The following is a 26,939-nucleotide window of genomic DNA, read 5'->3' as shown; positions in this document are numbered from 1 at the left end:
GCATCTAGAAATTGCACATACGTTACTAGGTACGGTGTACTTAGAAACAAAGACAATTTGTACTTTTCATTCTTTATTCAGAACTTACTGTGATAGGGTGGTGGACGTTGCTGAACATAATTTAACTTCTTAGCAGCTCATTTTTCTCTTTTAGGTAATTAATTGTTCTCCTTCAGGACATTGTAAAAATTCCTTTTTCAGGGTCTCCACTTTTTCTACTTGGGTTACGGTATACTCATTGTGGTGCTTCTGCCGCAGCTTTTTTCCATTTTTTACATCTGCTCCTTCTGTCACATTAAGTGTCTGGATACAACGAATTTGCCGCCGATGTAGACGGGGACTGTGACCGATGAGGACGGGGACTTTTGTGGCGTGTAAGACCACAATAACGGAAAAGACCTTATAATTTGTTTACACTTAAATATATGTACCATGTCTTATTGGAGTTGTAAAACTATAGTGGACCATACTTGTATATACTTTGGCAATTACCAATTAGCACTTTTCAACCCTTAATGATTTTTTTCAGTCAACTACTAGAACGAGGCTACACTACCAACCTCGTGATGTAGTTTCGTAGTTAAAAAGTTTAGATGAATTAATTAAGGAAAAGAATATAACATTCCTATAGAATTTTACTATTCTGTTTAAATCACTCACGAATTTTCAGGTACACTGAAGAAACAATACGAATCGAGGGCTCGATACAAGATTTTAGACAGTGTTCATTTCATTTTCCCGTTCAGTCGCACGTGTTCAACTTTAACCGTTGTTCGTGCTTTTACAGACCTGAGGTACTTCTTCCAAAATGGGACAGAAATCAGCGTCAAAGGTAATTCACTTGTAAATATAATCGTGCATCATTTTTAAATTTCGCCAGGATTTATAACATATTTATGCTAAAGATTGTGACTGCTAGGTAAAAGATTAGTCCAAGTTCATCTTAAAAATTGTTTGGATCAACAAAAAGTTAAACGTTGACTCTAAACTCTTATGATTGTCTTCTGCTTTGCAACATAAGAATAGAAGGTTCTAGTTAACTATTTTTTTTTTTTTTTTAGCAAAAAGAAGTTTAACTACGAGACTAGACAGTCGATGATGCTTCTCAACAATCATGTGTTCAAGCAAGAATCACATTGTTAACGTTGTTGAAAGAGGATAGCACCCATGAAGCATAACATCATTGCCCATAAAAATAAAATAACTTCCACAAAATCACTTTTAATCAAATGCACTTAATATTTTTGTTTTCGTTTCAAGTCATTCTAATTTTAAATATTCATTTGTGCAGACGCCGCAACCTAAGAGAGGGCCGAAGACTCCCGGTAGAACCCCGAAGAGTGCACCACCATCAAAGACTCCGAACCAAAAGACGAATAAAACTGAGGTGATTAATAATGACCATGTCTTTTGTATATCTAAGGACATAGGGGAGGGGAATTCTTTGTTGCATGTGCAGATAAACGGGCAGTAACAACTTTAAGCTCATAAAGTTTTTGAAAAACATTTTAAAGGATAGATGGCAAGGAACTGAAAGTAAATCTGTTGTGCATGCTTATGCATTGATGCTCAATAGTCCACTGTTCTTATTTCTTTCATTTATTGTAATTGGTATCCTGCGTGCTTAATTCATTAGTTCAGTAAAGTGGGTTTTGTTACTTGGAGTACATTTGCTGCATTATTTTATTATCATAAGGATCTCGCCAAAGGACTTGCAATGAAGCTGTTTCAAAATGGAAAAGGAGATGGGGTAAATATAATTAAGTACTTTGGATGCTGTGTGTTTTATTTTAAGCGCTTCATATGCATCATAACAGCTTAGCACATCTATTAATAAAGACTGAGCTTAAGATATGAATACTATTTTTCTTTTTGCTTTATTTCCAGACTCCAGGAGCAAAGGGAAAACAAGGTATGTGTCTTATATTTGTTTTGATCATTGGTATTAGAGACTAAAAATACCCGTTAAGCCATTTGCAGTACAAATATGTTTGGAAAACAAGCTTGCTGAACAAGGGCCAGCATGTTCACACATGCTAGATAAAAAAGTACTTGTTTTGGCATTTTTTCTTGTATCCTAAAATTTTTCTTACCATCACCTGTGGTTTTGGCTTTTCCTTGCAAGTGGATACTAAGATTGGGTGCTTGTTGAAAAGGTACTTCAGTTGCCAAAGCTGGAGCTAAGAAGAAGCAAGAGAAATACCCCTGTTACTGCTAACCTGCCCAGGTGGAAGGCTATAACACCTGCAAACAAAACACCCCAACAGTCAAAAATACAGACACCTGCTTCAAAGAAGACTCCATCTTCAGCTGCAGTGGCAAAATCCAAAAAAGTGACACAGGTGCAAGAAGAGAGGAGGATGATGATGATGACGAGACGATGATGATGATGATGATGATTTTGATGAAGACGATGATGAAGATGATTTTGATGAAGATATGGATGATGACGATGACGATGAAGACATGGATGACGATGATGATGACAGTGATGTTGAAGAAGGTATTTCATTAATCCTCCTTTGTATATTTTATGAGGGCCTAATCTAGCATTTAGCTGAACTGCTTGTTTAGGTTTTAGCAGATTGTCATAACTAACTTACAAATACTTGTAAGAGTATCAAATTACAAAGCCATTTCGTAGTGCTTTTAACCATTGTGTTCAGTGTTCGCAGGGTCCTTACCTATCCTTACATAGAGAATTTTCGCCATTAGGCCTTATAAGTCCTTATATTTGCCATGTGGTCCTTACAAGTCCTTATATCGATAAAATATAACCAGATTTATTTTTCATGCCTCTCATAAATAAATCCACAAATTTATTTTACTTATCTCTTTCTCGAACCAGAGCCTTGATCTTCTAGTAATGTGCATAGCTCTATTTCTCTCATGAACTGACTTTTGTATTACTCTGAAGAGTGGGTTTCAGGTCTTGCAATTATTATTACTTAGATTTCTAGAAAACTTGGAACATTAATGGAACAGGTTGACCTACCGACCGGTGCAACAGGTTGACATACCGACTCATTGTAACAGGTTGACCTACCGACCCGTTCCTTCTCTAGCGTCATTTTATGGCGTCATAAATTGACGCAACCAAGAGATACATCGGAATTTCGTCAGAATTACACCTACTATATTCTACTATATTAACATTAACAATGTATGTTATCAGCGAGCTAAAGGCTTTTTAAGTCATCTTAATATGGCTGATAGGCATCAAAATTAACTCTTTCATTATTTATTACTAGAATAGTAATACGTATTTCAGAACATAGAGAAGATTAAATATTCATAAATAATACCTCTATGCATGAGAAAAACTTAAGCATTGATGACTGTCACTTACAAACGCATGAAAGATCTTTATAAGGTCCTTACTTGGCACCATCCCTGGAAACCCTGTATGTTGCACTAGTGTTTTAAAAAACGAACAATGGGCAGCATTTGTTATGGACTATAAAAAAACTTGCATTTTTCTAAAAACAAAAACCCCAGCATTTCATTTATCAACCTGAATCAAAATGTAAAGAATACGTATAATCAGTCACAAAAAAGTGCAACTGTCATGTTTTCAGAACCAAAGGGAAAGTTGCAGAAGATAGCTTCTGAAGCAGCAGCAAAAGCTAAGGGAACAGCCATCAAGAAAACAGCAGCTGTTGTAAGCAAGCAACAGAAAAGTGTTGACAAAACACCAAAGGGGAAAGGAACAGAAACCAAAATCGATGAGGATGAAGATGATGATAGTGATGAGGACGAAGATGACAGTGATGATGAAGAAGATGACAGTGATGATGAAGAAGATGACAGTGATGATGAAGAAGATGACAGTGATGATGAAGAAGTGGATGAAGGTATGTTTTGGAATAAATTCTCAAAAAGAAAAGGTTAAGCCTTCTTTTAATAGAGCTTTCTTTTCCTGTGTGAGACTTGTTCAGAAGAATCTTTTTTTTTTTAGTTTTAGTCCAGTTTTAAACCATAATTCAACATTGGATCATGAAGTAGGTTCCAGGTGGAAAGAAAGATTTCTGCAATATGGGAACCTTTCACCTGCTAGTTGATTCTACTAGCTGATTGGTTGCGCTTTTATGTATAATGACCAAAAATAAGCTGAATAGGTAGTAGCAGTACCTGTTTGTGCATAGAGCTTCATTTGAGTGGAAAGTGATGAGACCATTTACACATTCTTGCCTTTTCTCATGTGATTCAGTTCCTTCATTATTAATAGAAGGTAAATACTGAGCTTGCATTTGCAACTTCATAGGCATTTACCTGAAAGTCGAAGTTAACTACAGTGTAAAATCTAAAGTGCTTTCACCTAGGCTCTGTATAATAGACTGGCTCTTCTAAAGGTGTCTGCCATCCTTCGTGATGACAGGCATGCTCTGTTGACAGAAATTGTCCGGCTCCCGTCGGGCCGCCGATTTTGTGTGCCTGCATGCAGAACAGACAGACTGCGGCTGTCTTTTGTTGTTTCAGCCGTGCGACTTTTGAATGGGTTATGAATGAGACATGAATAGTTTTGTGCATGCAATTGTGTATGAATTTTAATTTTACTCGAGCTGCACCAGAATTGCCCTCTGGGACAAATAAAGTCTTGTCTTATCTTAACTGTGATTTCGCAGTGGGGGGATGGGGACCGAGGGGGAAGGGTCGCTTTTTTGTGCTGCTGCAGGTGTTGTCTCATCACATAGTTTTATAAAAACTTTTGTTCGAGAATGTATTCTGCATTTTGACAAAATGTGCAGGTTACATGTTTTTATTTTTAATAGGCAGGGCTACAGCTAGTGACCTTTCTGATTATTTGTTAATAGTACTAAAATGTATTTTAAATCCATAATATTTGTTAAACAGATGCTATTCTCAAGACTATTCAGGCCATTAGGAAAGACACACCAGGTAAACCCAAAGGACAAAAGCAGAAAGCATCTACTAAAGAAACAGAAAGTACTGCTCAGGGTGCAAAAGAGGTGAGCATAGTAAAGACACAGCAGACTCCAGCAAAAAAGCAGGAAAAGTCTCAAACAGTTGAAAAGCAAGGCAGCCCTACTAAACAAAAGCAGCAGGAAGCTGTGGTTAAACAGAAACAGGAGACTTCCAAAAGCCAGCAATCTGCATCTCAAGAAGCTCACAGTAGCTCTTCAGGTGTGTTTAGCTTTCTTTCAACAATTTAAAGGAAAAGATCCTTAAATATTCTCATGATTGCTTGCTCTCCTACAGTTAGAAGCTTGCTTGATTGCAGGTTTTCTAAAATCTTGTAGAGAACTCTAATTTCATCAATTATGTTTGGCTATAAATTGAGCGAGACTTAATTTTAGAAAAAGGAGTATGATTTACTGAGAATGCTTAAATGTGGTGTGATTTAAAAACAAGCATATTTTTTCCTGTTGCAGTTATGGAAGAGGATAAAGACAGGCAAGGTACAATCATTTCCCAAGTCTTAAATTGTTTTGATAAGTATTGCGTAATTTTCAGTATTGTTTTTTAAAAAAATACCATCAGATATCAGAGATTATCATAAAGCTTGTTTTTCATAAATGATGTTTAGATAGACTTGTTTTCATTTTCAGCAAATATTGACAACAGGATGCTGTTTGTGAAAAATCTTCCTGCTGATGTTGGCATGTCAGAAATTAAAAGCTTGTCAGCGGACATCAAGAATGTCAGATTCCGTGTCAACATTCGAGTGAAAAACAAGCAAAGGCAAAGGATAGGGTAGGAAATGAATGCAGCTTAATGAAATTATTAGATTTGGTAATGTAGTACAGAAAACTCAAATGATATAGCTTCAGTAATCGACAGAGGATTAAGACTTAATCTGGTTTCCTTGTCAGAGGTCGTTTGGGCTTTGGTAAACAGTATTATAAATGTAGATGTTATTTTTCTAATGACAGATATGCATTCCTGGAATTTGCATCAGAGGAGCTTGCTGAAAAGAATTATAAGCTTTTGCAAACAGCAAAATTGAAGGACACAGCACTGTTTGTTGACTACGTTGGGCAAAAGAGTTCGCACAAGCCTGCCACAAAGAAAGAACCAGGTTTGTTCTTTGATTGATGTTGGGTGTGTAATTTCACTGTTTTTCCTTAATCACAGTCGACCATGGGTGAGGAGAGTTAAATGCTGTTGGAATGTTCTTAAAAGCAAGCCGTTGTAAATACTTTCATATAATGTAGAAATTTCATGCTGTTACCAGTAGCCCTTTGACTGCCATTCACTAATGAGGAACATGTACATGCCTGTGCTAGGGAATTTCGAGGATTTTTTGGTCATAATTTACAAAACAAAAAAATGATCTGGAGCTCTGTAAATGCATAGAAGTGATTTTTCTAATAAGGGAGACCAATCTCTCTCTTGATCCTATTCGCCCCCAGTGCTCATAGGACCACAACTACATCCCACCATCAGACCTGGTTCTGGGCGTCCCTTTCCAGTTGGGACCATGTCATTCCAGCTGTGTCTCTGTGCACTGTTCTCCATGTCTGTCTGGGTCTCCCACGCCTGTGGGTTCCAGCGCGTTCTTTGATTACAGCATGCGTACAATTTGCATTGACTCTTGCGGTTGGAAAACTCTAGAGAGGATTACCCATTATCCAGCCTGATCAAACACAAATTAAACCAAGCATGGTGTCAGACCTGGTACTTTAAATAGGGGAAATCACCTATCTGCCAACTGTTACATAGCCATCGCTCCAGTTTCTCTTTTAAAAATAGAATATTCCACGACCAGATATTGTCAGTGGGCACTCTAACGCATAGGCATTTTTGGAAGCAGCTAAAGGGTTAACCTAGTTTTAATAAGAGTATGTTTATAAGAAGTAATTCTATATCTTTCATTTTTTCAGCGGACATTGATCCTCTACGGCTGTACATTACTGGATTTGGCAAGGACACAACAGTTGCTGACTTGCAAAAAATTTTCCCCAGGGCAGTTGAAATCACTTTGCCTATTAGGAAGAAGGATCATCTCCCATTAGGGTATGCCATTTTTATGCATTTCTGTTACCAGGTTTATAAAACCACCTCATTAAAACATTCCATATTGCGACCCACATCCCCTCCTAGAGACAACCAGTAATTTGTCATGGATGTATTTCACCATATTAACAATTTTCTCTTAGAAATTTTTGTTTTAAGCTTTATGATATGGTAGAGGACAGCAAAATACATGCACAGTTAAGACTGCCAAAAACGTGAAAAACAGGGAGATAAGAGTATGGTGGAGAAAGGAACATGATCGACAAATAACGTTATTTTTTTTAAAAAAAAAAAGGATTTAGTCCAGACCAGAAAGCATTCCTGCTGAACAAAGAGATAGAAATTTTAGAAACTGGAGTTGGAGAAAGTGGTGAGTGATGGTGGAATCCCAGCCTGATAAATGGAACAGAAGACCAGTCTGGACAGAGTGAACTGACCTGCCAGGCTGGTAGGGGGACACCAGCAGAGATAGATTGAGGCAAGGTATTGAACAAAACAATAGCAAAATATGGCAATCTTGAATTTGATCGAAGCTCAAACTTTACAGGTCGCACAGAAATTAGGTCACATAATAGCCTTCTGCTTGTGGAATATCGTGAAAACATAGTTGTGAGCTCTCTGCAGCTTGTCAAGCAGGCAGGTGGCAGGAAAAAGCCATGCGCACAGTCAAGCCTATAGTATTGTAGGATGCTTGGGGGAAGTATCAAAGATCAGATGTCTGATCAGGCTTATCCTTTGCAAGATAGACTTGCAAACTTAGTTAATGATTCCTGATTGACAGATTTCTGACTGGGGAAGAAGTGGTAGATCCAGAGAGTTATGTGGATAGGCAGATGTCTAAACACATTTTCAGAGGGTGTCTGGATGACCAGATTTTTCATCGTTAGCTTTAATTTGTTCAAGATCTAGCGTTTGACAGATTTGCTGAGGGGCGAACAGCCATTGAAGTTGGCAAGGTGGTCTAGATGTCAGAAGCTGTGTTCTCAGCATACATGTGGCATCCCAGAAGTGAATCATAGGACTACATGGCTAGACAAAGGGAGTAAACATGTTGATGCCCATTGACAGAACCCTAAGGCACTCCATATTGCACAGCAGCAGGCTTTAATGTGAAGTTCTGGACACTAAATGACTAGGTGCAAGGAAACAGATAGGAGTGGAACCAACCTAGAATGACTGTGCAGGAAATGAAAAAGTTGAAGGAGGATAATACAATGATCCAAAATGTCAAATCCAGCCAATTCCTGAGGATGTGAAACATAATTATACATAGATGGCAATGGCTGTGATGCTTTACTGGCAAGATTAAAGAGGTAGAGGGTGTAGCTGTTCTGGATAAAGCAGCCTTTTTATTGCGAAGGAAATGACTTTATGTTGTAGCTGTTCGTTATATGTTACCAGTTGGGTAATTTCAGTCATTATTGAATGAATTGTTATCAGAATTTATCCATCAGGATATTGGTCTCACAGCAAGTTTTATATCATTTGTTTTGTTTAAATATAAAATTGTTTCTCTTTTCATTCAGGTTTGCTTTTGCAAGGTTTGAAAATGAGGAACTGGCTAAAGCAGCCCATGAAAAGGCTCAAGTCAAGCAGATAAGAGGAGATACTTTGGTAGTGCTTTTTGCTCGGAAAAGAGTTGAAAAAGTCGAAGCACAGAAACGAAAGAAAGAAAATAAACGTAAGTGCATATAAAAGATGCATCATGATGACTGAATGGAAATGAAGCAGGTGTCCTAAATTTTTTTTAAAATTTTAAACCTTTGCTAAGTTATTTATAATTTGAAACATGATGGTTATGGAGCATTTTCTGGCAACAAAGATAATTTCTTTGTAAAGTAAATTTGTTTCTAAAATCATACTTTTAAAGAATAATTAAGTTAAAAAAAGCTTTTCTTTGATTTCCTTTGTTATAGCTTAGGTCATTACTCAGAGGGAAACTAAACATACCCATACTTAAGGTCATGTTATTTATCAACACACGGTCATTTACAGAACTCTGCGTTGATAATTGCTTTAGATAAAAAAAAGTTACTATCGTCTAAGACATAATGTCTGCTGACACGTCTCTTGATAAGCATGTTTCTCACATCTGTCATTTTGCATACTATGAGCTCCGGAAGATCAGCTCCATTCGCCATACTTTGCTCTTCTCAACCATCAAAATTCTCATCTGCTTTTTTGCTCTGTCTAAGCTACAGCAACTTCTTTCTTGCTGGCTGTCCACAGTATCTCAATGACTTCAGAAAGTCCAGAAGTGTGCCTCTGGTCTCGTTTTCCAAACTCGAAAATCTGAACATGTCACACCTCTTCTTCATTCTTATTGCTGGCTACCAGTTAAATCTACAATAGATTACAAGCTCTAAACTCTATGCTATGGATTTTTTTTTGGAAGGTTTCTCCTCCCTCCACTACTTATTTGTTGTCATTTGAAGCATTAGTGGATCATTTAATTGGGTAAACTTACTTTTTCAGAGAAAGAAGGGCCAGCACAAAAAAAGACAAAAATAGAGAAGAAAGATGACAGTGATGAAGACAATGAGGATAGTGATGTATGTAATCCTGATCATTTGATTTACCTGTTGTCTGTGGGTTTTACATGCATAGCTTACAAATTACTTATAGGTAAAGTTTCAAAAGCTTAATGCTCACCATTTATGCACTTTCATCTTTTATGTAATTATTTCCCTGCAATGCAGATTTTGTATTTATGTTTTTGCATTTTGTCTATCTATACTTCCCCTTGATGGGGAGAGTTTTTGTCTTTTTAAAATCATGTTTGGAATTTTATTACTTAATAACTGCCATATTTTTTTTGTGAGGCTAAAAGTAGCATGATTCATCCTTTAAGTTGGGTGTTAATGTTTCTGTCCTTGATAAATAAAAGTTTTTACATCCTTTTGCAGGATGAAGATGAGGATGATGATGATGAAGATGACGATGACGACGACGAGGGGGATGACGACGACGACGATGATGAGGAGGAGGTGGATGATGATGATGATGAGGATTAAATAAACTAAGCAACAGCTTTTTTATATTTATGGACATATTTGTTTGGAATGAGAGAGACATGCTCAAGGACTTATCTGCTCTGTGTAGTTATCTTACAGACTAAAGCATTGGGTTTTGTATTGTACCCATTCACTAAATTTACACTTTTGGTGAGGTTTCTTGTGTTTTATCACCTCAGTGGTGACCATAGAGCTGCAAATTTATCTTACTCGCTAAAAAGTTCCTAGCAGTGAAAAATGTTTGGCAATTATTTTTATGGGGGACAACAGGATACCTTTTGTCAGCGTTCGGGAACAAATGGTTTGCGTGAATTAAAAAATCAGTGCTTTTTTACCAAACAGAGAAACTATGCATGGGTATGCTTCAAACTTTGCTGCAAGCTGTGTAAGAAATGGCACTAAGAGATTTTATTACTAATCATTTCAGATTGCCTATTCTGACAAATGATTTTCACTTTATTTGCTGCATATGATTATCCATTTTTAGCATGGGAGAGGGAGAGTACCATCAAATAAAGTCAACATTAATCTTTTCTTTAATGACTCTTTTTTTTTTTTCCATTTCTTATATAACCTGTTACTGCTAATGAAAATTTTAAGCCGACAAAGCGAGATTTCTAACATTTGATTTTGAAAGGATATGACATAAAAAATGCGCATTTATTTTTTAAACTACAAGATTATAAGTTTTCTTTTACAGCTTGAGTAGAGAATTTTAAAGCTAAGTTGTGCAATAACCTCTGTTAAGTAATAGGACCTCAGCTGCCTTGAGGGGAAAAAGGTCAATTTACCTTGACTTGTCACCAATAGTTTTATTGAAGGCAACAATGGCAGCTTCATCGAGAGATACTTTTTTATGGTTATATAGGTCCTGCCATGTCTGCAAACTGTATATACCAGACTATAAGTTTGTGATCTAAACTTGGTATTTTGGAAATGTCACTATTACGTTGCCTACACCCTTCATTATAAGAAAATATGTGGGGGGGGGAAATTACTTTTGAAACATTTATCAAGCATAAGATAATATATAAATAAAAATGTAAATGGTATCAAAATACTTGTTAAGCAAGTTTTTCATGCAAATGTTGACAAGTCAATTGAACTGCGAAAGAGCTCACAAAGCATGGAAAACCAATGAAATTCCCCAGATAAAGTAAAACCACTGTCTTGACAGTTGCACAGTACAAATCTACAATGACAGGACTGAACATGATTTGGAAATTGATCAGCGCCATCTGCTTTTCTTCCAAGTACCAGCTGCACAAGCAAGAGACCAAATGTCTTCAAATTTCTAGATTGAAGCCATGACCAATGACTCAAAAAATTTATTTCTTTGATAACTCGCTAACACCTAGCAGCAATAAAGTGGTGCAAGCTTGTCTGCATTTCCATTAGTTCAATAATAATAATATACTTGACACAATTGTGCCATATTAATTGGCACAGTACTCCAATAACACAAGACTGAACCCAAGAGAGACTGCCAGGCACAAAGTGGACAGAATTTGTTGCATTGCTTGATGCTTGGTTTTGCAGTCTGCTCTTAATCAGAATAGCTTGAACAGCACTGTCAATATATGTTTCTAAGGTAATAGTTGTCAGGCAGTGATCAGCAAATTGTTAATATGGCATCTTGCATTTTGTACATACCATAACATGTACTAGCAGGAAAATTTGTTAAACTCGGGTAAATGGTACACTATGTCTGTATGCAGAAGTAACAGATACTTGAACCCTCAGCAGTCCAGCTGCTCTCCCAGAGATGAAATCAGTTGTGTGTGTGTGCATGGATGTGTAATAATGTAGGAACGTCTTTAGAAAGGTATAAATGCAAAATTGCATGTTTTTTTGTCTAAAGTATTCTATGAGGCACAACTTTATCCTTATCTTGTCCTCATCATTATATTGTAACTAGCATTTGTTTTATTGTTTTAGTTTTGTATTTGAGCACACGTCCCGAGTATAACTGCACACTATGATTAATAAAGTTGGTCATCATCATTCTTAACTTTGTGTCTTAAGGTAAAGTTGTCAGCCTATAAAGTTTTGGGTCAGTCTCATTCTGTTCTTTGATATACCAAGCCCATTCTAAAATTCACTATAGTGATGGGCAACTGATCTACTGGCTCATCCTCCATTGTACTTATTTGTTTATAAAATTGTAGGGATTGTCAGCTGCTCTTTTAACAATAAAAGTGATCAATCTCACAAAAATGTTATTAAGTTATATTACATTAACTTTGACAAACACATCCTGCATCATACTTTTAATTTTGTTGCTTTCTCAGTTTGTCCTGTCCTGTCTTTTTTAATACTTGGTTTTACTACCTGCTTTCCTGCGAGACATGCATGGTGGTCTCATGAAGCTTTTTTGTCAGTTTTCCCCCTCCTCAACCCCCACTACCATCAACTGTCACCTGTAAACTACCAGGGCTTTCTTGTCATCAGCATTTGATCTCTTATGTGTGAGGTGGTAGGATGCAGAACTTAAATACATTTGCAGACCCCACCTCATGAAATCTCTATCATTTTTCACTCTTTTTAAGAAACTCAAGAAGATGGCAAGACAAGTTGCAAAGGCTAATGATTCACCGATTTCCTGCAGATACATGTAGAGATAGTGAGCGTACTCGTGTATGTATATAAATGAAAATGTATACCAAATAAAATCAAGATAGGATATGCTACAAACAATAAAAAAGAAACCGGACCCTTCTAACCAAGCTGTTTCTATAGCGTGTGCATGCGCATACGTTTGAGTAGGTGTTTCCCGCCGAGCCAGCAAGTACATGTGTAAGGCAAGGCAGCCAACCGTATAAACAGATGCCACATACAGAAAAGAATAGCGTGCCCGAGCTGAGAACTGAACCCATGAAACCCAACACTGTCAGGAGCTAACCGCAGCGCCACCGGGCCGACCTCCACGTACATCTGGAAACTAAAAAATAAGAGAAAAGTAAGAAAACAGAAATAATAATTGATCATCTTCTAAACTGACATAAAATACTGAATTTATAAGAATTTAGTTTCTCCCTTTTTAACAGCTAGCACGTAGCGCGCACAGTAAAAAACGCGAAGACCGTGTATAGCCTCGTTGTAGCAGGCCGGTATGTCACGTGACCGTCAGCCATTCTAGTTCAGAAACATGGCCTCGAGTACCGAAGATCCTACGAAGGAGGTGAGAAACCCGTAAAAGACTTTGTGATGATTATATAAAACACATTTTCCTTACAATTTACATATTTAAATAAAAGACAATTTCAAGTCTTTCTGTCATACAATACGATGTTACAAGCAGAATGAAGACGGCGTCACTCTAACAGATCCCAACTTGACAGATTGAACGGTTTCATTCATGCCACGAACTTACGGGGTTTTCCCTACAAAGTGATAAACAGCTAAATATTTATCACAATTTATCTTTTAAAAGAGTGTTTATTTTTTTAGCTTATTTTACAAAGTAATGAACGTTTCCTTATATTGTTTTGTCTCTCTTTGTTCACGTTGCCTCAACAGGCAGCGTGATTCCACAGGACACTAGACTTTATTAGGTAACAGTATCGCTTTAGACCAATAGGGTTATAAATTAAAACTTTTGGGAACCTGAGGAAGATCTGAAAATATTTTTATAAGATCGCGATGTTAGTGTTGTAACTAATGCACTCCACCCTATGATAAGTTATTGATTGATAGAATTTTCTGATTCCGGAAAATTTAGATGGGTAGTTTTGTTTCTGTATGATTTTTGCTTTTGAATCAAACTTGTCCTTTATTATGCACTTGATGAGAAAAAGGGACCGTCTTTAGTCATTGTTTTATCACCTTATGGCTTCATAGGATCAGCCTAAAATCACATAGTTTTGCTACTGTTGTCTTCATGGCCTCAGTTTTCATGTCTGAACTACTGATGCCTTGCTGCCATGGTCTCTTTAGTTCAGTTGTGCTGAACTCCTCTCTGTGGTCCACATCCAATGGGTGTAGCGGTGATACAGTCTTAGTTGCTGGCATGGCGTTAAACACAAACAGTCACATCCAGTAGATATTCCTTCTCTTGCCTGACCGTTTGAAATTCTTTACCCCTTTTTCTTCAGGTTGTGTCTGTATTCAAAGCTTTGAACTCCAGACTCAGAACCCACATCTTTAAGAAACATCTTTCATAATGTAGCAGACTCTTTTACTTACTCCTTAAGAACTTTGCCCACGTTGTGCCTTGGTAATATCCTACCAATCGTTGTTTCTTTGTTATGTGGTTAGCTATTCATAGTCTTACATGCACAGTACGTTGAGCTTCCCTTCACACGCAGGATGGAATGGGCTATAGAAATTTTCCAATACTTAGTAATATTTGCTTGTAGTGTTGCCACCTTCAAGGTTATATTTTTATTAGAATGGAGTCTTCAGCAGATATTATTCAGGTAATTTTAGTTATTTTATACTGACAAAAATACATTAACATTTCAAAATTAAAGCTTTGCTTTTAGAGAAATTTTTATAGTAACGTTAAAAACTCCAAAATATGCAGATGGGGAGTGTATTTTTAGATCTTTCTTTTGCAGCAAGATGCAGAGGAGGTGGACAGTGAAGACCTTAGTATCACCCCTGAGATGCTCATAAAGCATCCTCTTCAAAACCGCTGGGCGATGTGGTTTTTTAAAAGCGACAAGGCACGTGACTGGTGTGATAACCTCCGCCTTGTGACCACATTTGACACCGTGGAAGATTTTTGGGCGTAAGTTTTTTCAGGGATGGGTGGGTTGTGTGCTTTTATTTGTGATTTACATGACTTTACTGTGCGGTGTGTAAGACATTGTATAATAAAGATATGAAAACTAGCAATTCATTCTTTATCAAATGTCAGTGACACTAGCTTAGATTAATAGTATTTTACCTCCAGTTATTGGGGACATTGGGGTTAGAGCAACAGCATCCAAACCCAAAAGTGTGCATCTCCACCCAGTCGGCAACTGGAGGCCTGCCTCACAAATACTGATAAGAGAGGGCTATAGCATTTCACTCCCCAATTGCTGCACAAGACTTCCTTTAGATATATATATATTTAACATTTGTATTTGTAGCAACATTGTAAGGTTATATCAAAATCTTTGTCTTCAACTGTTTTTATTTCTTGTTAACTTGTAGATATTTGTTGCTTTTCAGATTGTACAATCATATTCAGAAAGCCAGCAAGCTGCCATCTGGATGTGATTATTCTGTCTTTAAGGTACTTGTTCCAAATAAGTAATACCTTTTTAACATTCAAGACCTTTAAGAATTACAAATGTTCCTTTTTTATCTGTGAAAACCGTGTAAATGTTAGAGCACAGAACATAACCAGATTATTTCTGTAGAGGTTAATGTATAATTTAAAAGGCATTTTAAGAACACCAGTAAAAACAACCCCATACCCTCACAAACTAAGCAAATTTGAAATAACACATTTTACAATTTTGTAAAAAAATAATTCAGAAGTTTCAGTTAAATTAAAAATAAATACAGTGAAACCTCGGCTAGCGAACATTTCGGATAACAACCAAAAAGTTTGTTAAAAATTTGCTGCGGATACCGAAGAAAATTTGGATACCGAACAGCCACGTGTGTGACCAGCATTATTCCCGCTTAAGACACAGCTACAATAGGTCGTTCGTTATCTTTATCTGTGCGCATCCTTTTCTTTAGTGATTTAGCCCTCAATCATGGCTCCAAAAAAAGATTAAGAGCAATAGTAGCAAGGTAATGAAAAGGAGGCATCCAACAATTGCATTGAAAAAGGAAATGATTTCAAAGTATGAAAGAGGCATGAGTGTGTCGGATATCACCAGCAAATATGGCATGTCTAAGTCGAAATGTCTGAAATGAGAAAAATAATTCAATTGCAAGTGTGAAGAAAATAAAATTTCACGCAAAATATGAATTCTTTTACTAATAAAATGAATTTTCACTTTTTTAAAAATTACAAGTATTCTTTCTGAAACCTTTTGCATAAATTACAAGTTATCTGTATATTATAATTTGCATTTTTACATATTCCACATATTTACACATATAAAGGATTAATAATTTATGTAATTTTTGCATACATAATTTTCTTTGTTACCAAGATGAAAATGCTCAGTCTAAAGGGAAAAAAATTAAAAAGGCACATGAGAAGCAACAGTGAGTTCAGTAAGAAAGGGAACAGATAATTATCAAGTTATGAAAGACTTTTAAAAAATCTTGTTTAATAGTATATTTGTGAATGTCTTGACAATGAAAACAGGTTTGGGTTATTATTTCTTGTGGGGACATACATTTCCTAATAGATCTCAGATTGACATCAAGTTCATTAAGCTGGGGATGTTTTTGTATCTAGGATGGAATTCAGCCAAAGTGGGAAGATGACCAGAACAAGCGTGGCGGGCGTTGGCTAATAAATCTTAATAAGCAGCAGAGGCATACAGATCTTGACAACTTTTGGCTTGAAACAGTAAGTTCACCTTCCCCCTCTACTTTTGTATGTAAATTTCAACTTGATTTTGCATCTCACTTTTCTTCATGACAATCCACTGCATATTAAACACAACTGCTGTTACTGGTTTCTGACAGTGAGCCCCATGGCCTAGATTTTCAGCCTTTCTCTTCCTGGGTGACAGAGCCCATTTTCTTTTTCATTGACTTTTTTTTTTTTTTTCTTGCTGATCCTTTTATCTGTATACTTTTTTGACAACCTTTCTCTTTCCTTAGCTGCTATTTTATCTTTTTTATTTTCTATCTTTACCATCCTTCATTCTTGTCTGCATTTCCCCATAAAGCCTTCTTTTCCTTTGATCTATTTTTCGCTACAGCCACCTTTATGTGCCATATCATTGCAACCGATGTCACAAGATATAAGATCCTGTACGTTACAGTTCTTGATGGGTTGTGGCCCATAATATCAACATACTTATTTGACCCTGGCTTTGTGATATAGAAGTAATTATCTGTAGAAATACTATTTTTAACTTTTTTGGGGGAGCACCGAAGGGTGCTTAGCAAAACCACTGCATTGACAGTGTAGTAGCCAACAATGTGGTTCTAACCGTATCTGACAGGCAAGTTTCAAGTGATAGACAATACTCTTGCCATGTCCGTCTTAAGTCTTAGCTTGCTTAGTTTATAGAGTGTTGAAAAGTTAGCAGTTTATAATCTATTGATTTTTTTTTTCCAGTTACTTTGTCTGATTGGTGAGGCATTTGATGAACAAAGTGATGACATATGTGGAGCAGTGGTCAGCATAAGAACGAAGGGGGACAAGTTGGGTCTGTGGACAAGAGATTGTAATCGGCCAGATTCCATCATGAAAATTGGGTAAGGCCTTAAATGATGTCACATGGAGACTGTGTTATGTTTGCAGATGTTAATAACTGGGTATGACCAATATTTTTCCTGTAGTAACATTCTGTATGAAGAAGATAACATGAATCTAGATTCATACATAAAGTTTAAATATCATAAGGTCAGTAAGCATTATAAGGAATACAGAACTGTTACAATCCAACATATTGCATTATTACAAAGCTGTTTAAAATATACTTAATAATTGAATTGCTAGACGTCATATCCCCATGTGGAGAAAGTTTAATTCTTATGAAAGTAAGGTATGCAGTAAAACCTCCATATTAAGACTTCCTATTATGACTCAAGCTTTCTTCATTGACATTTCTTTTCTTGGACTCCAAGCACCTATAAAGTTTGGTTTTTTGAATGCTAAAACCATATCTTGAAAACCATATCTTGCAGTTTTGTTGCTTTTGCTTTTGCTTAGTCATACTTATTCTTTATTGTTATGCTTGACTGAAGATTTATAGGGGAATCTTCAGGTAAAAGCAATGGATCTATACACATGCCCCATGGTAGACAAAATACACCATTTATATTCTTGAAAGTAATATCTGCAAGGCATAGCAGTAAAGCACAAATGGCCAAGAGAATTTTATTTCTTTGAAAATGTGACTTTGGGAAAAAATTCATGAATGAACCACAATGAGCTAATGTATGCAGGTAAAGAGAACAACATTGCTTGAAGTTGTGGCTTCTGGAATGAAAGCAGACTGGTTGATCTTCTTCTTATGATCCCTCAGTTACACATTTTGGTGGATTTTAGGCAAGTCGTAATAGAGAGGTTTTACTGCAGTAAGATGTGAAGGTTTTTTAAAAAAAGTTTTTCATGCCATTTCCCTTTTTCAGGAAAACATTAAAAGAGAGGCTGAAAATTCCACCAAAGATACCTTTAGGTTATCAGGTAAGAATATCTGATTTTGGTGTACATTTTATCATAAGTTAGGGCGATGTAGCTGTGTTGCAAATTTAGTGAGAACATTAGATTGTGCTTTGGCAGAAATAGCCATTACTTCAGAGTCTTGAGGATATTAGTAGAGTTGAAAAAATACAATGGTTTTTAAATGTTATGCATTCGAAATCTTATTTTACAATTTTTTCATCAGTTATAAGGTGCCTTGTAAAACATTAACAGTATTGCCTTTCCATGTATTACGCAATCTGCAGGCTAATTGTGGTGAACTGTAGACTAAACTGCATGTTTAATTTTTGTGTTCAAATGGGCAAAAGCACTTACCTGAACATATCTAAAGCGAGTTTTATCCCTTAACTGGCAAAAAGAATGAATACCAGTGGAAGAGGATAGATTTTTTTTTCCAACATTGCTTTCTTTTTCTGAAAAATTTTTCCATTCCTTTGACTGGTCTTGGTTGCTCAGTTGGTGGGGGGGAGAGCACATGGATAGGTACAGCTGCTGACAGTATGATCAGTCCACTCCTTCACATTAGTGAGCTGGTTATGACTTACTAGGTTCCTTGAAGTACAGTCTTCAGCAAAGTTTTGTGCCAGATCACATTTTTGAACCACACTAACTTTTGCCACTTGACTATTCAGACCACCAGAAACACAAGAACTACTGCAAACCACTATGTGTTCATGCGAAAAAACTTAAAGATACGTTTTCACTATTTGTGGTTCTTGACCTGCATGCTTTATTCATTTATTTCATCTATTGCTTTACTTTGGCATTCTGATTTCTTTTAAGCTTTTCTTCAGATTTTACAATGGTAGGTGCTTGTGTTGTGAGGGATTCAGTTGTTAGCTCAACTCCCGTATTTTCATGCATGATGGAAAGGACATCCATATATCCACAAGCCTTGCTGTCCTTGTGTTGCAGGCACACACAGATGCTATTGTTAAAACAGGCTCAACAGTCAAGAACAGGTACCAGGTCTAATGACTGCTCTGGGATTACATGTCCTGAGTGACTTGTAATCCTAGACTTGTGTTTGGATCTGTGCTTCGCTTTTGGGGTGCACCAATCAAGCCTGCTACAGCCAGTTGTCCAGCTCACAAAGATGACTGCTTCCAGCATATAAAACATAAAAAAACTTTGTTGTGGAAGACATTGTTGAAATAAGCACTAGTTAGCTGATAATTGAAATAAACACTAGTTAGCTGGCTATTTTAGGATGCCATTCACTTGTACTAAAAGTGGGTTTTTTTAAAAAAAGAATTAAAGTTCTGGAGGCTAGTTTGGTTTAAACTTTCTAACAAGTTTAAGGAAATTTTATTGCATTTTTTTTTTTTAACATAGTTGAGCATTAAGTTTCTTTGTATTTTTTGAACCCGCCATGAAGCAGTCTTAGTTGCTGGCATGGCGTAAAACTCTAACATTGTATCTTTGGAGGTATTGTTCATGCAAGAACATGCCAAAAACGCACTCTGAAACTGAGCTGAAAATGAAATTAATGAATATTCTACACCTTTTGTGGGGCTGGACTTGATTTAAAAATTGGTGCATGCTTAAGGTGTGACATGAATGATGCTTTAAGGAACAGATGAGCAGCAGTTCGAGCACTCTTTTGCAGCAAGTCTCATCTTCAGTCTTGAGGTGTGTTGCTGGGGTTATACAAGCTTCAAGCCTTGCTCATGCTTAGTGCTCATATCATGAATTCATCTCTCAACACGTGTGTTTGGAATACTGACTGCTTTCTTCAGACGTGTTATTCAGTACTCACTGAAGGCTCGCAACTTCATAAAGCATCCAGTCATAAAAGAACAGCCATTCAGTTAAACGACCATTTGTCATATAAAAGTTTTTTTTTCTTGTTTCTTGTTTGTATTTTTTTTTTGGTTGGATTTTTAAATACACTAGTAAAATTTTCAGTGCTATACTTGTGTGCCTGTTCATAAGATTCTCTGTAGGGAGAAGGAAACCTGGTCAACTTTTACTTGCTCCTCCTTACCATTACTACCAGGCCAATGGTTACTTACCCATGAAAGACTCATGAATGATGAATGATCCATGATGACAGAAGTCTTCATTTCATGACTTGTCTCAAAATCTGCATTCACAAAGTGGGACTTTTGATGTAACCTCATTATGTACAGAGATCTATTTGGTATGTACAGATATTGTATATCTTGTTGATCTGCTGAGCGAGTGGCAGTAGCATGTTTGTTACTAGGCAGTGTGAAGATCGGGGGAGGGGGGGAAGAATTCTGCAGACTTCATTTCCAAAGCCAGTGCATTAAGTTATTTATAAATATTTCACAGGGTTGTAAGATTTTTTTCTTTGTGCATTCCTACTCAAGCTTTTATTTTCTTGATGCAATTAGAACTGGCAGATTATTCCTTTTTATTTTAAATGTAGGAATGAGACCATGCTTATATTTTGCAAGGTTATCTGGTTCTTTGGTGAGCAAGGAAGAGGATTGCAGATTCCATAATTTCCTAATCGAAACCTCAGCCATCAACTGTAAATGTCCATAAGGATGCTGTGAATAGTATGTGTTAAATTTGCTTAATGGTCTGCTAAGGAATATTTTGATGTTACTGTGCAGGGTCACCTGTAGTACACGGAATGTTGACTTTTTAGTTGGTTAAAAATGTTTCTCCCCATTTTGTGTGTTGAATGGTAACCCAAGCATGTACTTGAATTGTCATTGGTATGGTAAAGGATTAGTCCAGTTGGTCTGAAAGCATATGCTATCATTAAAATGGGGTGACTTTCTAAAGTGTTATTCTGTTCTTTTCTGGGAGGTAGGTTAGGTTATATAGAAAACAGATTTTGCTTTTTAAAATGGTGTAATGTAATCCAGCTTTTCTTTGTTATGCATGCTTCTGTTGAGGGAAGGGAGTGATTGAAAATGTGATTTTTAAAGTGATTTGGCATTCCTGGTTTATAATTTGTGTTTGTGTGAAAGAGTGAGGGTGAAATGCTTTTGAACTGTCATCCTGTGATAAATCCATTTCCTTTGACAGTAAGATGTGCATACAGAAATCATGACTTTAAGTGTCATTAAGAAAAACAAATTGGGCTACAATTTGTCACCGAGGGACCCGCTTCTACCGCTGGGAATGGACATTTATTCTGATGTGACAGTGGCCCGCCCTCTTCTCACTGCCCTGTGTCATAGGTCCTTTAACCCTTATTTCGTTCCACCAAAACATTTATCAGTACACTGCTGTTTCTTTGCTACCGTCTACCCTCTGGCCGTTTCTGTTTTGACTTGGAACAAACCCAAACCTACTCTCTTCCGGCTTCTCTTCTCCTTGGGCTCGTTTAGTTCCCTTGCGTTACCGTGCAGAACAACCACCAGCAGCAGCAGGAGTAGTAGTATTGGAGGAGGGATGGTATCCTGAGTTACGGAACCTGACGGGTTGCGACCCTTCGTATCTTACTCTTTGGCCCGGACTTTAGGTAGAAGGTTGGTGTGGCCCACACCAGTTAATTGGCTGGTTGTGGTTTGCCCTGCTAGAAATCTCTAGAAAAAACCCCTTCCAGTTGAATCATTTACTGTCAGCCAGATCCTCTGCACGCACACAAACACGTACCACATCAACATCAAAATCCGAAGAAAAATATACCAACAGCCAGACACCCACGAGGCACACCATACATCTTTCTCCGATGTAACCCTATTTCTGGCCTCCAGGTCAAAGACTTCTAGTTCCACAGTGCGACCACGAACTAATATCCCTGGACTGCTGACAGACTATTTTTGCAGTTAGCTGCTAAAACGAGGCATGAGACAAAGCTTTCGGTTTAGTCACTAACAGCGATCAAATTCGCGAGTGGTTGGTCTTGGCAGACAGACAGCAGTCCACCTATACACGCCCTTGGTGTGACAGGACCCCCTCTTCGCTCAGCTCAAACCGTTTTGTAATCCTTCCCGATGAGGTCATGGATGTGGATGAGCGACGGGTTCCATCCCCACCCCTACCAAATTTATCGCTATATCTTAAGCATCTACACGGCTCTCTGTCTCTTCATCACACATAAAAAAAAAAAAAAAAAGCCTTATCGCCATTGGAACTGTCGAGGAATTCGAGCATTGAAATTGAAATGTTCGGCTTCCCTTTCCTGTGTTTAATGGAATTATACCCAATACCTTTGTTTAAAGACTCGAATTCCATGACTCCACCCCTATGTCTCCGATGTCAGCATGGCCGTCCTCCATAAACATATTTGTACCGGGTTGTTTCTCTCTCTCTTGAGAGTATGTTGTTACTGCTTCACGCCCACAGAGTTCGCAGCAACTGTTTCGTTAGTCGTCTGTCCAGATGGTGTCATGGACAGACTGGATTGATCGTACGCGTTTTATAAAGGTAAACAGTAAAATTGTGACAGTGTAGAACCAATGGGACCCGGAAACCATTTATATTAAAAGCTACTCCGAGACAAGCATGGAAGTTGCTGACAGAATGCAGCCCCATTATTAAGTTGTCACGAAAATACCTTGTGATTTAAAGGATTTTTTTTAGGTGGGGGTGGGAGAGTGAAATTTAAGTTTCTGATGTCGTTGAAGGCTGCATCCAGTGTAAGAGCCTCAAGCTCTTGCTAACGAGGTGCTTGCCATAGCAACGAGCCTTTTTTTTGTTTTTTGTTTTTTTGTTGACGTTGTAAGAAATAAGGTCTTGTCTGCTTTTCACAATGCATATAAGAAGTGAGATCGAGAAAGGAGGAGAGGAATTGGAACTAAGCCCAGTCATCTGGGAGAAAATGTTTTGGACTGGAGTTAGCTTTTAATCTACGCCTGACAACAGAAATTCCCATGTGTCCTTACTGCTGGTGCTCCTTGGGACTGCAGGGACCGACTGAAACTGCAGTGATTTCAATCACCTGTCCTTTGAAGAACAATTTATACTCTAAGCAACAGAGGTATCTTATCTTCCTTTTCTCGTTTGAGAAACAAAAAGAGACCCGAACGCTCGTTGGTGCGTCACAGATTTACATTGTTTATTTTCACACCATTTTCTACAAAACAGCTTAGAGTGAAAAATAGAAATCGGTCATAGAAGAATATCTTGTCATAACATTTAAATGCTTGTTTTAAGTGGCTGGAATCAGCAACATACACAAGTTTGCAACTGTGTACATGCCAGTGACCACAAGTGCAGTCTGTACTTGAAGAGAACAACAGGACGTCCGGCGCCTTTGACTATCCGTTCTTGTCAGTGGACATACAATACTAAGCTCTTACTAGCAAGGGTTATGATTTTCGGTTTTGTACAAAATGGTCCAAAGGGAATTTTTTTGTAGGTCTAAAATTTCTTTAGAAAATGATAAAAAGTTGCGCGCTCTTGTTTTGTCAATACACAGCCGAGGGCAACAGACACCAAGCAGGTTAAACTCTTTCCACTTGCATCGATGTCCCTACAAGGGTCTGGGCCGCTTGCATACGGAAATTTCCTTTTACGCTTTATAGGGGTAAACAGGTCTTGTGAGCATTTTATGTACAGGAAAAGATACGAACTGCCTGTGTACCCCCCGGCTCCCGTTCTTCCCAAATGTTGGTGTTCGCGACTTCGACTCACTTCCTTTATAGGACTATTGATATGGCTAAGGACGTGTCCGTCTGATTTGCCGTGCTATAGCCCTAGTTGCTGGGCATTAAACACAAATAAACAAACAAGTGTCCGTCTGATTCACATTCCGAAGTACAGGCGCACTGTGGTCACTGGCAGCAGATGTACACAGCTCCAGAGGCAGTTTCTATGGCAGTGAGCCGCAGCCAAGTGATTAGCACCATGGAAATCAGTGCCGCAGGTCACACACGACAGCACGTCACCCTGCATATTGCAAACACCAGTGATGACGTCATAAAGAACATAAAAGCATGGTTTCCGTTGTACGAAACAAACAACTACCACAATGATGACGTTACCATTGACATCCAATCGTAGAGTCTGTTTCAAAAAATACAGCTCGACATTAAAGATCTGGTTTTAAAAAAAGTGATGACCCTATGATAACATCAAATTTTATTTTATTTATAAAAAGGTTAGAGGGAGGATGGAGAGACAACATTACTATCGGCTGCGGTCAGTTCCAGCAGATCTCAAGCAGTTGCATGACACAACTGCTGTCGCCTGCACAGATTAATGATGGAGTAAGATACAGCAAGAGGCAGAAAAGCGGAAGGTGAGCAACAAAATATAGCTCTACCACAGGTAAAAAATCTAGAATATTCGATGTGTTAAATCTTCCGAGATACATATGTATATGTGTAAAATTAAAAAAAAACAAGCAAAAGATCACGAAAAAGCTATCCCAGTGACCTGTAAAAGTCATTCTCACACTTTCACCCCACCCTACCTATCAACCTTCTTGCTGAACCTGCGTTCAGATCCACTTTCCGGTTGCTACTGTGCGCTCGAGGGCGTTGATAAAAGACAAGATGTCCACCCCTGGGCTCTCTTTGCGAGGTGGTGTTCTCTCATCGCGCCGTAACTTCGACCAGATCATCAGTTTTCCTTTCCAGGCGACACAGTTATCGTTCTTTGATGGCACGCCATAATTTTGAATCGGCCAGAAGTGCTGGGGTACACTTGTAGTAATGCTTCTGGAAGACCTCACATGTTATTCACGTGTCACGAGCATCATCTAGCGTTCGACAGGTAACTTGCTAAGGTTCTCTATACTACGAGCGTTACCTATGTCTGTAGGGAAACTAAACTAAACGTGAACCTACCTCATCGGACTCAGCCTGTCATCTAAGAGATATGTAAATCAGCCAGCAAGCAAGGTCAGGTGGAGAGGGGTTATGCAAGAGCTTGCAGGACCGTGAGTGGTTATGACAACATAGTATCTGAACTACCGTATTGCACTTACGTGGCTATGGTGCTAGAATGACTGCAGGAAGACCCTCACATCGCTGTTCCCTAGCAACACTTTTGTTGATGACTTCACGTGTACATTGAACACAAACGTCCGCTAGCGTGCACTTAAGCTCGTGCATATGCGCATATGTATAGTGCATGTCTGTGTCTTGCGTGTTTGTACCTTATGTTATGCTTGTCTGTGTGTTTTCTGACCACGAAGATCGTTTATATATCTTTACAAGTCGATTAACTGAGATCCACAGGAGAAATGCCATCGTTTTCACATACGTTGAGAGCTTGTGTCATCGGAGAATGACATGTTCATGGATAATGTCCTTGCTGCTGACATCAATCTTCTTGGCGCTTAGCTGCTCTGCGGATAGCCTTGCATTCATCTATAATCTTGGCTGCAACAGATGAATGTCAACAACTGCCGTAAGAAAAAAGTCTCGCAAGTACAGCGCAGAAGAGTCAATAACTTTCTGAAAAATACAAAGATTTTCCTTTTTTTTTTTGATTACTTCTACCTCAAACCCACCCACGCCCATCCCCCAACTATCACTTCCAAGCCAAACCATAAATCGTTCAGCAAAAGTAACAAGACCGCTGTCGGAATCCTGGCTGGCAAGACGTAAGTTGGAATATCCTAGCTCATAAGTCTTAACGAAATGACAACCAGACTTGGAAAAATGAAAAAAAAAAAAAATAGAAAAAGACAAAATACAAGGTGGAAGGAGCAGGTCCGTAAAGCTGTCTCACTTTTCCGTTTTGTTTGTGGTGCTGGCATTTTGTCTGTCTGCATTTTATTCCTCCCTGTAAGGCTGACAAAATGTCATGCTGTCCTCGTCTTAAGTTCTCTCTCTCTCTTCAAGTGTCTGGCACTGACTTCTTCTTACACATCTTTGTCTATTTTATTATTGGTTAATAAAGACAAGATTTCATACCGAAATAGATACAAATGAATAAAACACGGAACTCTAGCTAACCACCAATTAGCGTACCCTCATCAATGCCGAGACAACGGCCCCATTCCCATAGTGTGATCTGACTGTCGCTGTCGATGTCGCACTTGTCCAGGAAGGGCAGCAGACAATGCTCCATCGCCTTCAGGGACTGGATGGTGTACTGCAGTTCCCGTCGTGTTACGAATCTGTAATCAATGAACCAAAACTTCTAAATCACAGGGTGGAGTGAGCGTTCGATGCAAGCGAGGATAGAAATAGCAAACATGGCTAAAAACCATTCATCCTTTCTCGAAGATGAAGCTAGTTAATTGATAATTGAAAGAAAAAAAAACGTGTGGTATTTAAATATTAAATATTATTTAAAATTGATAAATAAGGAAGCATTTCCGAGTTATAGCCGCTCCTTTCATTGTGTGCGTGTCTTTCACCATTGACCTATTTCAACCCCGCACCTTAACCGGTAATTTTTCCGTGCCCATGGACACCACCTAAAGGTCACAAGGGTTAGATATATCGCCAAATGGCAGTGACCGCGGAGAATGACCTCTCACCTGTCCTGTGGATCGACGTCCAGGTCACAGAACTTCCAGATGACGGCGTGCGAATGGTTGGCCTCGTGGCGCGCCTCCTCCAGCAGCTCCAGGTAGTCGGGGATCTCCGCCCGCTGGGCCTGACCACAGAATTGGGTTAGTGTTCACTGAAAACTTAACTGTTGTCACGTGGTAGCGAGGCGTTTGGGACCTAGAGGGAATGTGTTTCGCAAGTCTGACTGACAACCTTACTCTTTATTTTCTTCTTTTTTCCATTATACTCATCATTTTTTCTTTCCTTTTCATATTTACGATTAGTCTGTCT

General features: G+C 38.1%; 3 protein-coding genes across 3 annotated transcripts in view; 2 read left to right on the top strand and 1 right to left on the bottom strand.

Annotated features, from left to right (window-relative positions):
* The first annotated feature begins 688 nt into the window (after positions 1–688).
* LOC112568398 (glutamic acid-rich protein-like) lies at positions 689–12,209 on the top strand. The gene is made up of 14 exons (XM_025245699.1): positions 689–832; positions 1,292–1,387; positions 1,697–1,750; positions 1,888–1,912; positions 2,157–2,503; positions 3,579–3,854; positions 4,855–5,145; positions 5,394–5,420; positions 5,571–5,715; positions 5,895–6,040; positions 6,846–6,978; positions 8,505–8,659; positions 9,454–9,530; positions 9,885–12,209. Exons 5-14 carry the CDS (start codon positions 2,440–2,442, stop codon positions 9,990–9,992), a joined length of 1,422 nt encoding a protein of 473 aa, XP_025101484.1. The 5' UTR covers positions 689–832; positions 1,292–1,387; positions 1,697–1,750; positions 1,888–1,912; positions 2,157–2,439; the 3' UTR covers positions 9,993–12,209.
* An 808-nt stretch (positions 12,210–13,017) lies between these two features.
* On the top strand, positions 13,018–21,186 carry LOC112569440 (eukaryotic translation initiation factor 4E-like). The gene is made up of 7 exons (XM_025247213.1): positions 13,018–13,173; positions 14,552–14,724; positions 15,153–15,216; positions 16,345–16,458; positions 17,179–17,318; positions 18,198–18,252; positions 19,186–21,186. The coding sequence occupies exons 1-7, from the start codon at positions 13,141–13,143 to the stop codon at positions 19,243–19,245; spliced, it is 639 nt and encodes a 212-aa protein (XP_025102998.1). The 5' UTR covers positions 13,018–13,140; the 3' UTR covers positions 19,246–21,186.
* Positions 21,187–23,229: 2,043 nt separating this feature from the next.
* Positions 23,230–26,939, bottom strand: part of LOC112567676 (SPARC-like) — a 44,736-nt gene continuing 41,026 nt past the window's right edge. The window contains exons 7-9 of the mRNA XM_025244411.1: positions 26,636–26,754; positions 26,121–26,269; positions 23,230–25,526 (exon numbers count right to left, since the gene is read on the bottom strand). Coding sequence (XP_025100196.1) covers positions 25,468–25,526; positions 26,121–26,269; positions 26,636–26,754 — 327 coding nt within the window. The 3' untranslated portion in view covers positions 23,230–25,467. The remainder of the gene's footprint in view (positions 25,527–26,120; positions 26,270–26,635; positions 26,755–26,939) is intronic.

The sequence above is a fragment of the Pomacea canaliculata genome, linkage group LG1, assembly GCF_003073045.1.
Source record: "Pomacea canaliculata isolate SZHN2017 linkage group LG1, ASM307304v1, whole genome shotgun sequence".
Taxonomy (NCBI): Eukaryota; Metazoa; Mollusca; class Gastropoda; order Architaenioglossa; family Ampullariidae; genus Pomacea; species Pomacea canaliculata.
Note: the sequence above shows the minus strand (reverse complement) of the source record. Positions and strands in the feature narration are given on the sequence as shown.

Excerpts from the sequence above, each read along its gene's own strand:
- LOC112568398 (XM_025245699.1), top strand. The coding sequence starts at position 2,440 with ATGGATGATGACGATGACGATGAAGACATGGATGACGATGATGATGAC. Across the intron at positions 5,146-5,393 it reads AGCTCACAGTAGCTCTTCAG|TTATGGAAGAGGATAAAGAC; the intron begins GTGTGTTTAGCT and ends TTCCTGTTGCAG. Across the intron at positions 6,041-6,845 it reads TGCCACAAAGAAAGAACCAG|CGGACATTGATCCTCTACGG; the intron begins GTTTGTTCTTTG and ends TCATTTTTTCAG.
- LOC112569440 (XM_025247213.1), top strand. The coding sequence starts at position 13,141 with ATGGCCTCGAGTACCGAAGATCCTACGAAGGAG. Across the intron at positions 14,725-15,152 it reads ACCGTGGAAGATTTTTGGGC|ATTGTACAATCATATTCAGA; the intron begins GTAAGTTTTTTC and ends GTTGCTTTTCAG. Across the intron at positions 18,253-19,185 it reads AGATACCTTTAGGTTATCAG|GCACACACAGATGCTATTGT; the intron begins GTAAGAATATCT and ends CTTGTGTTGCAG.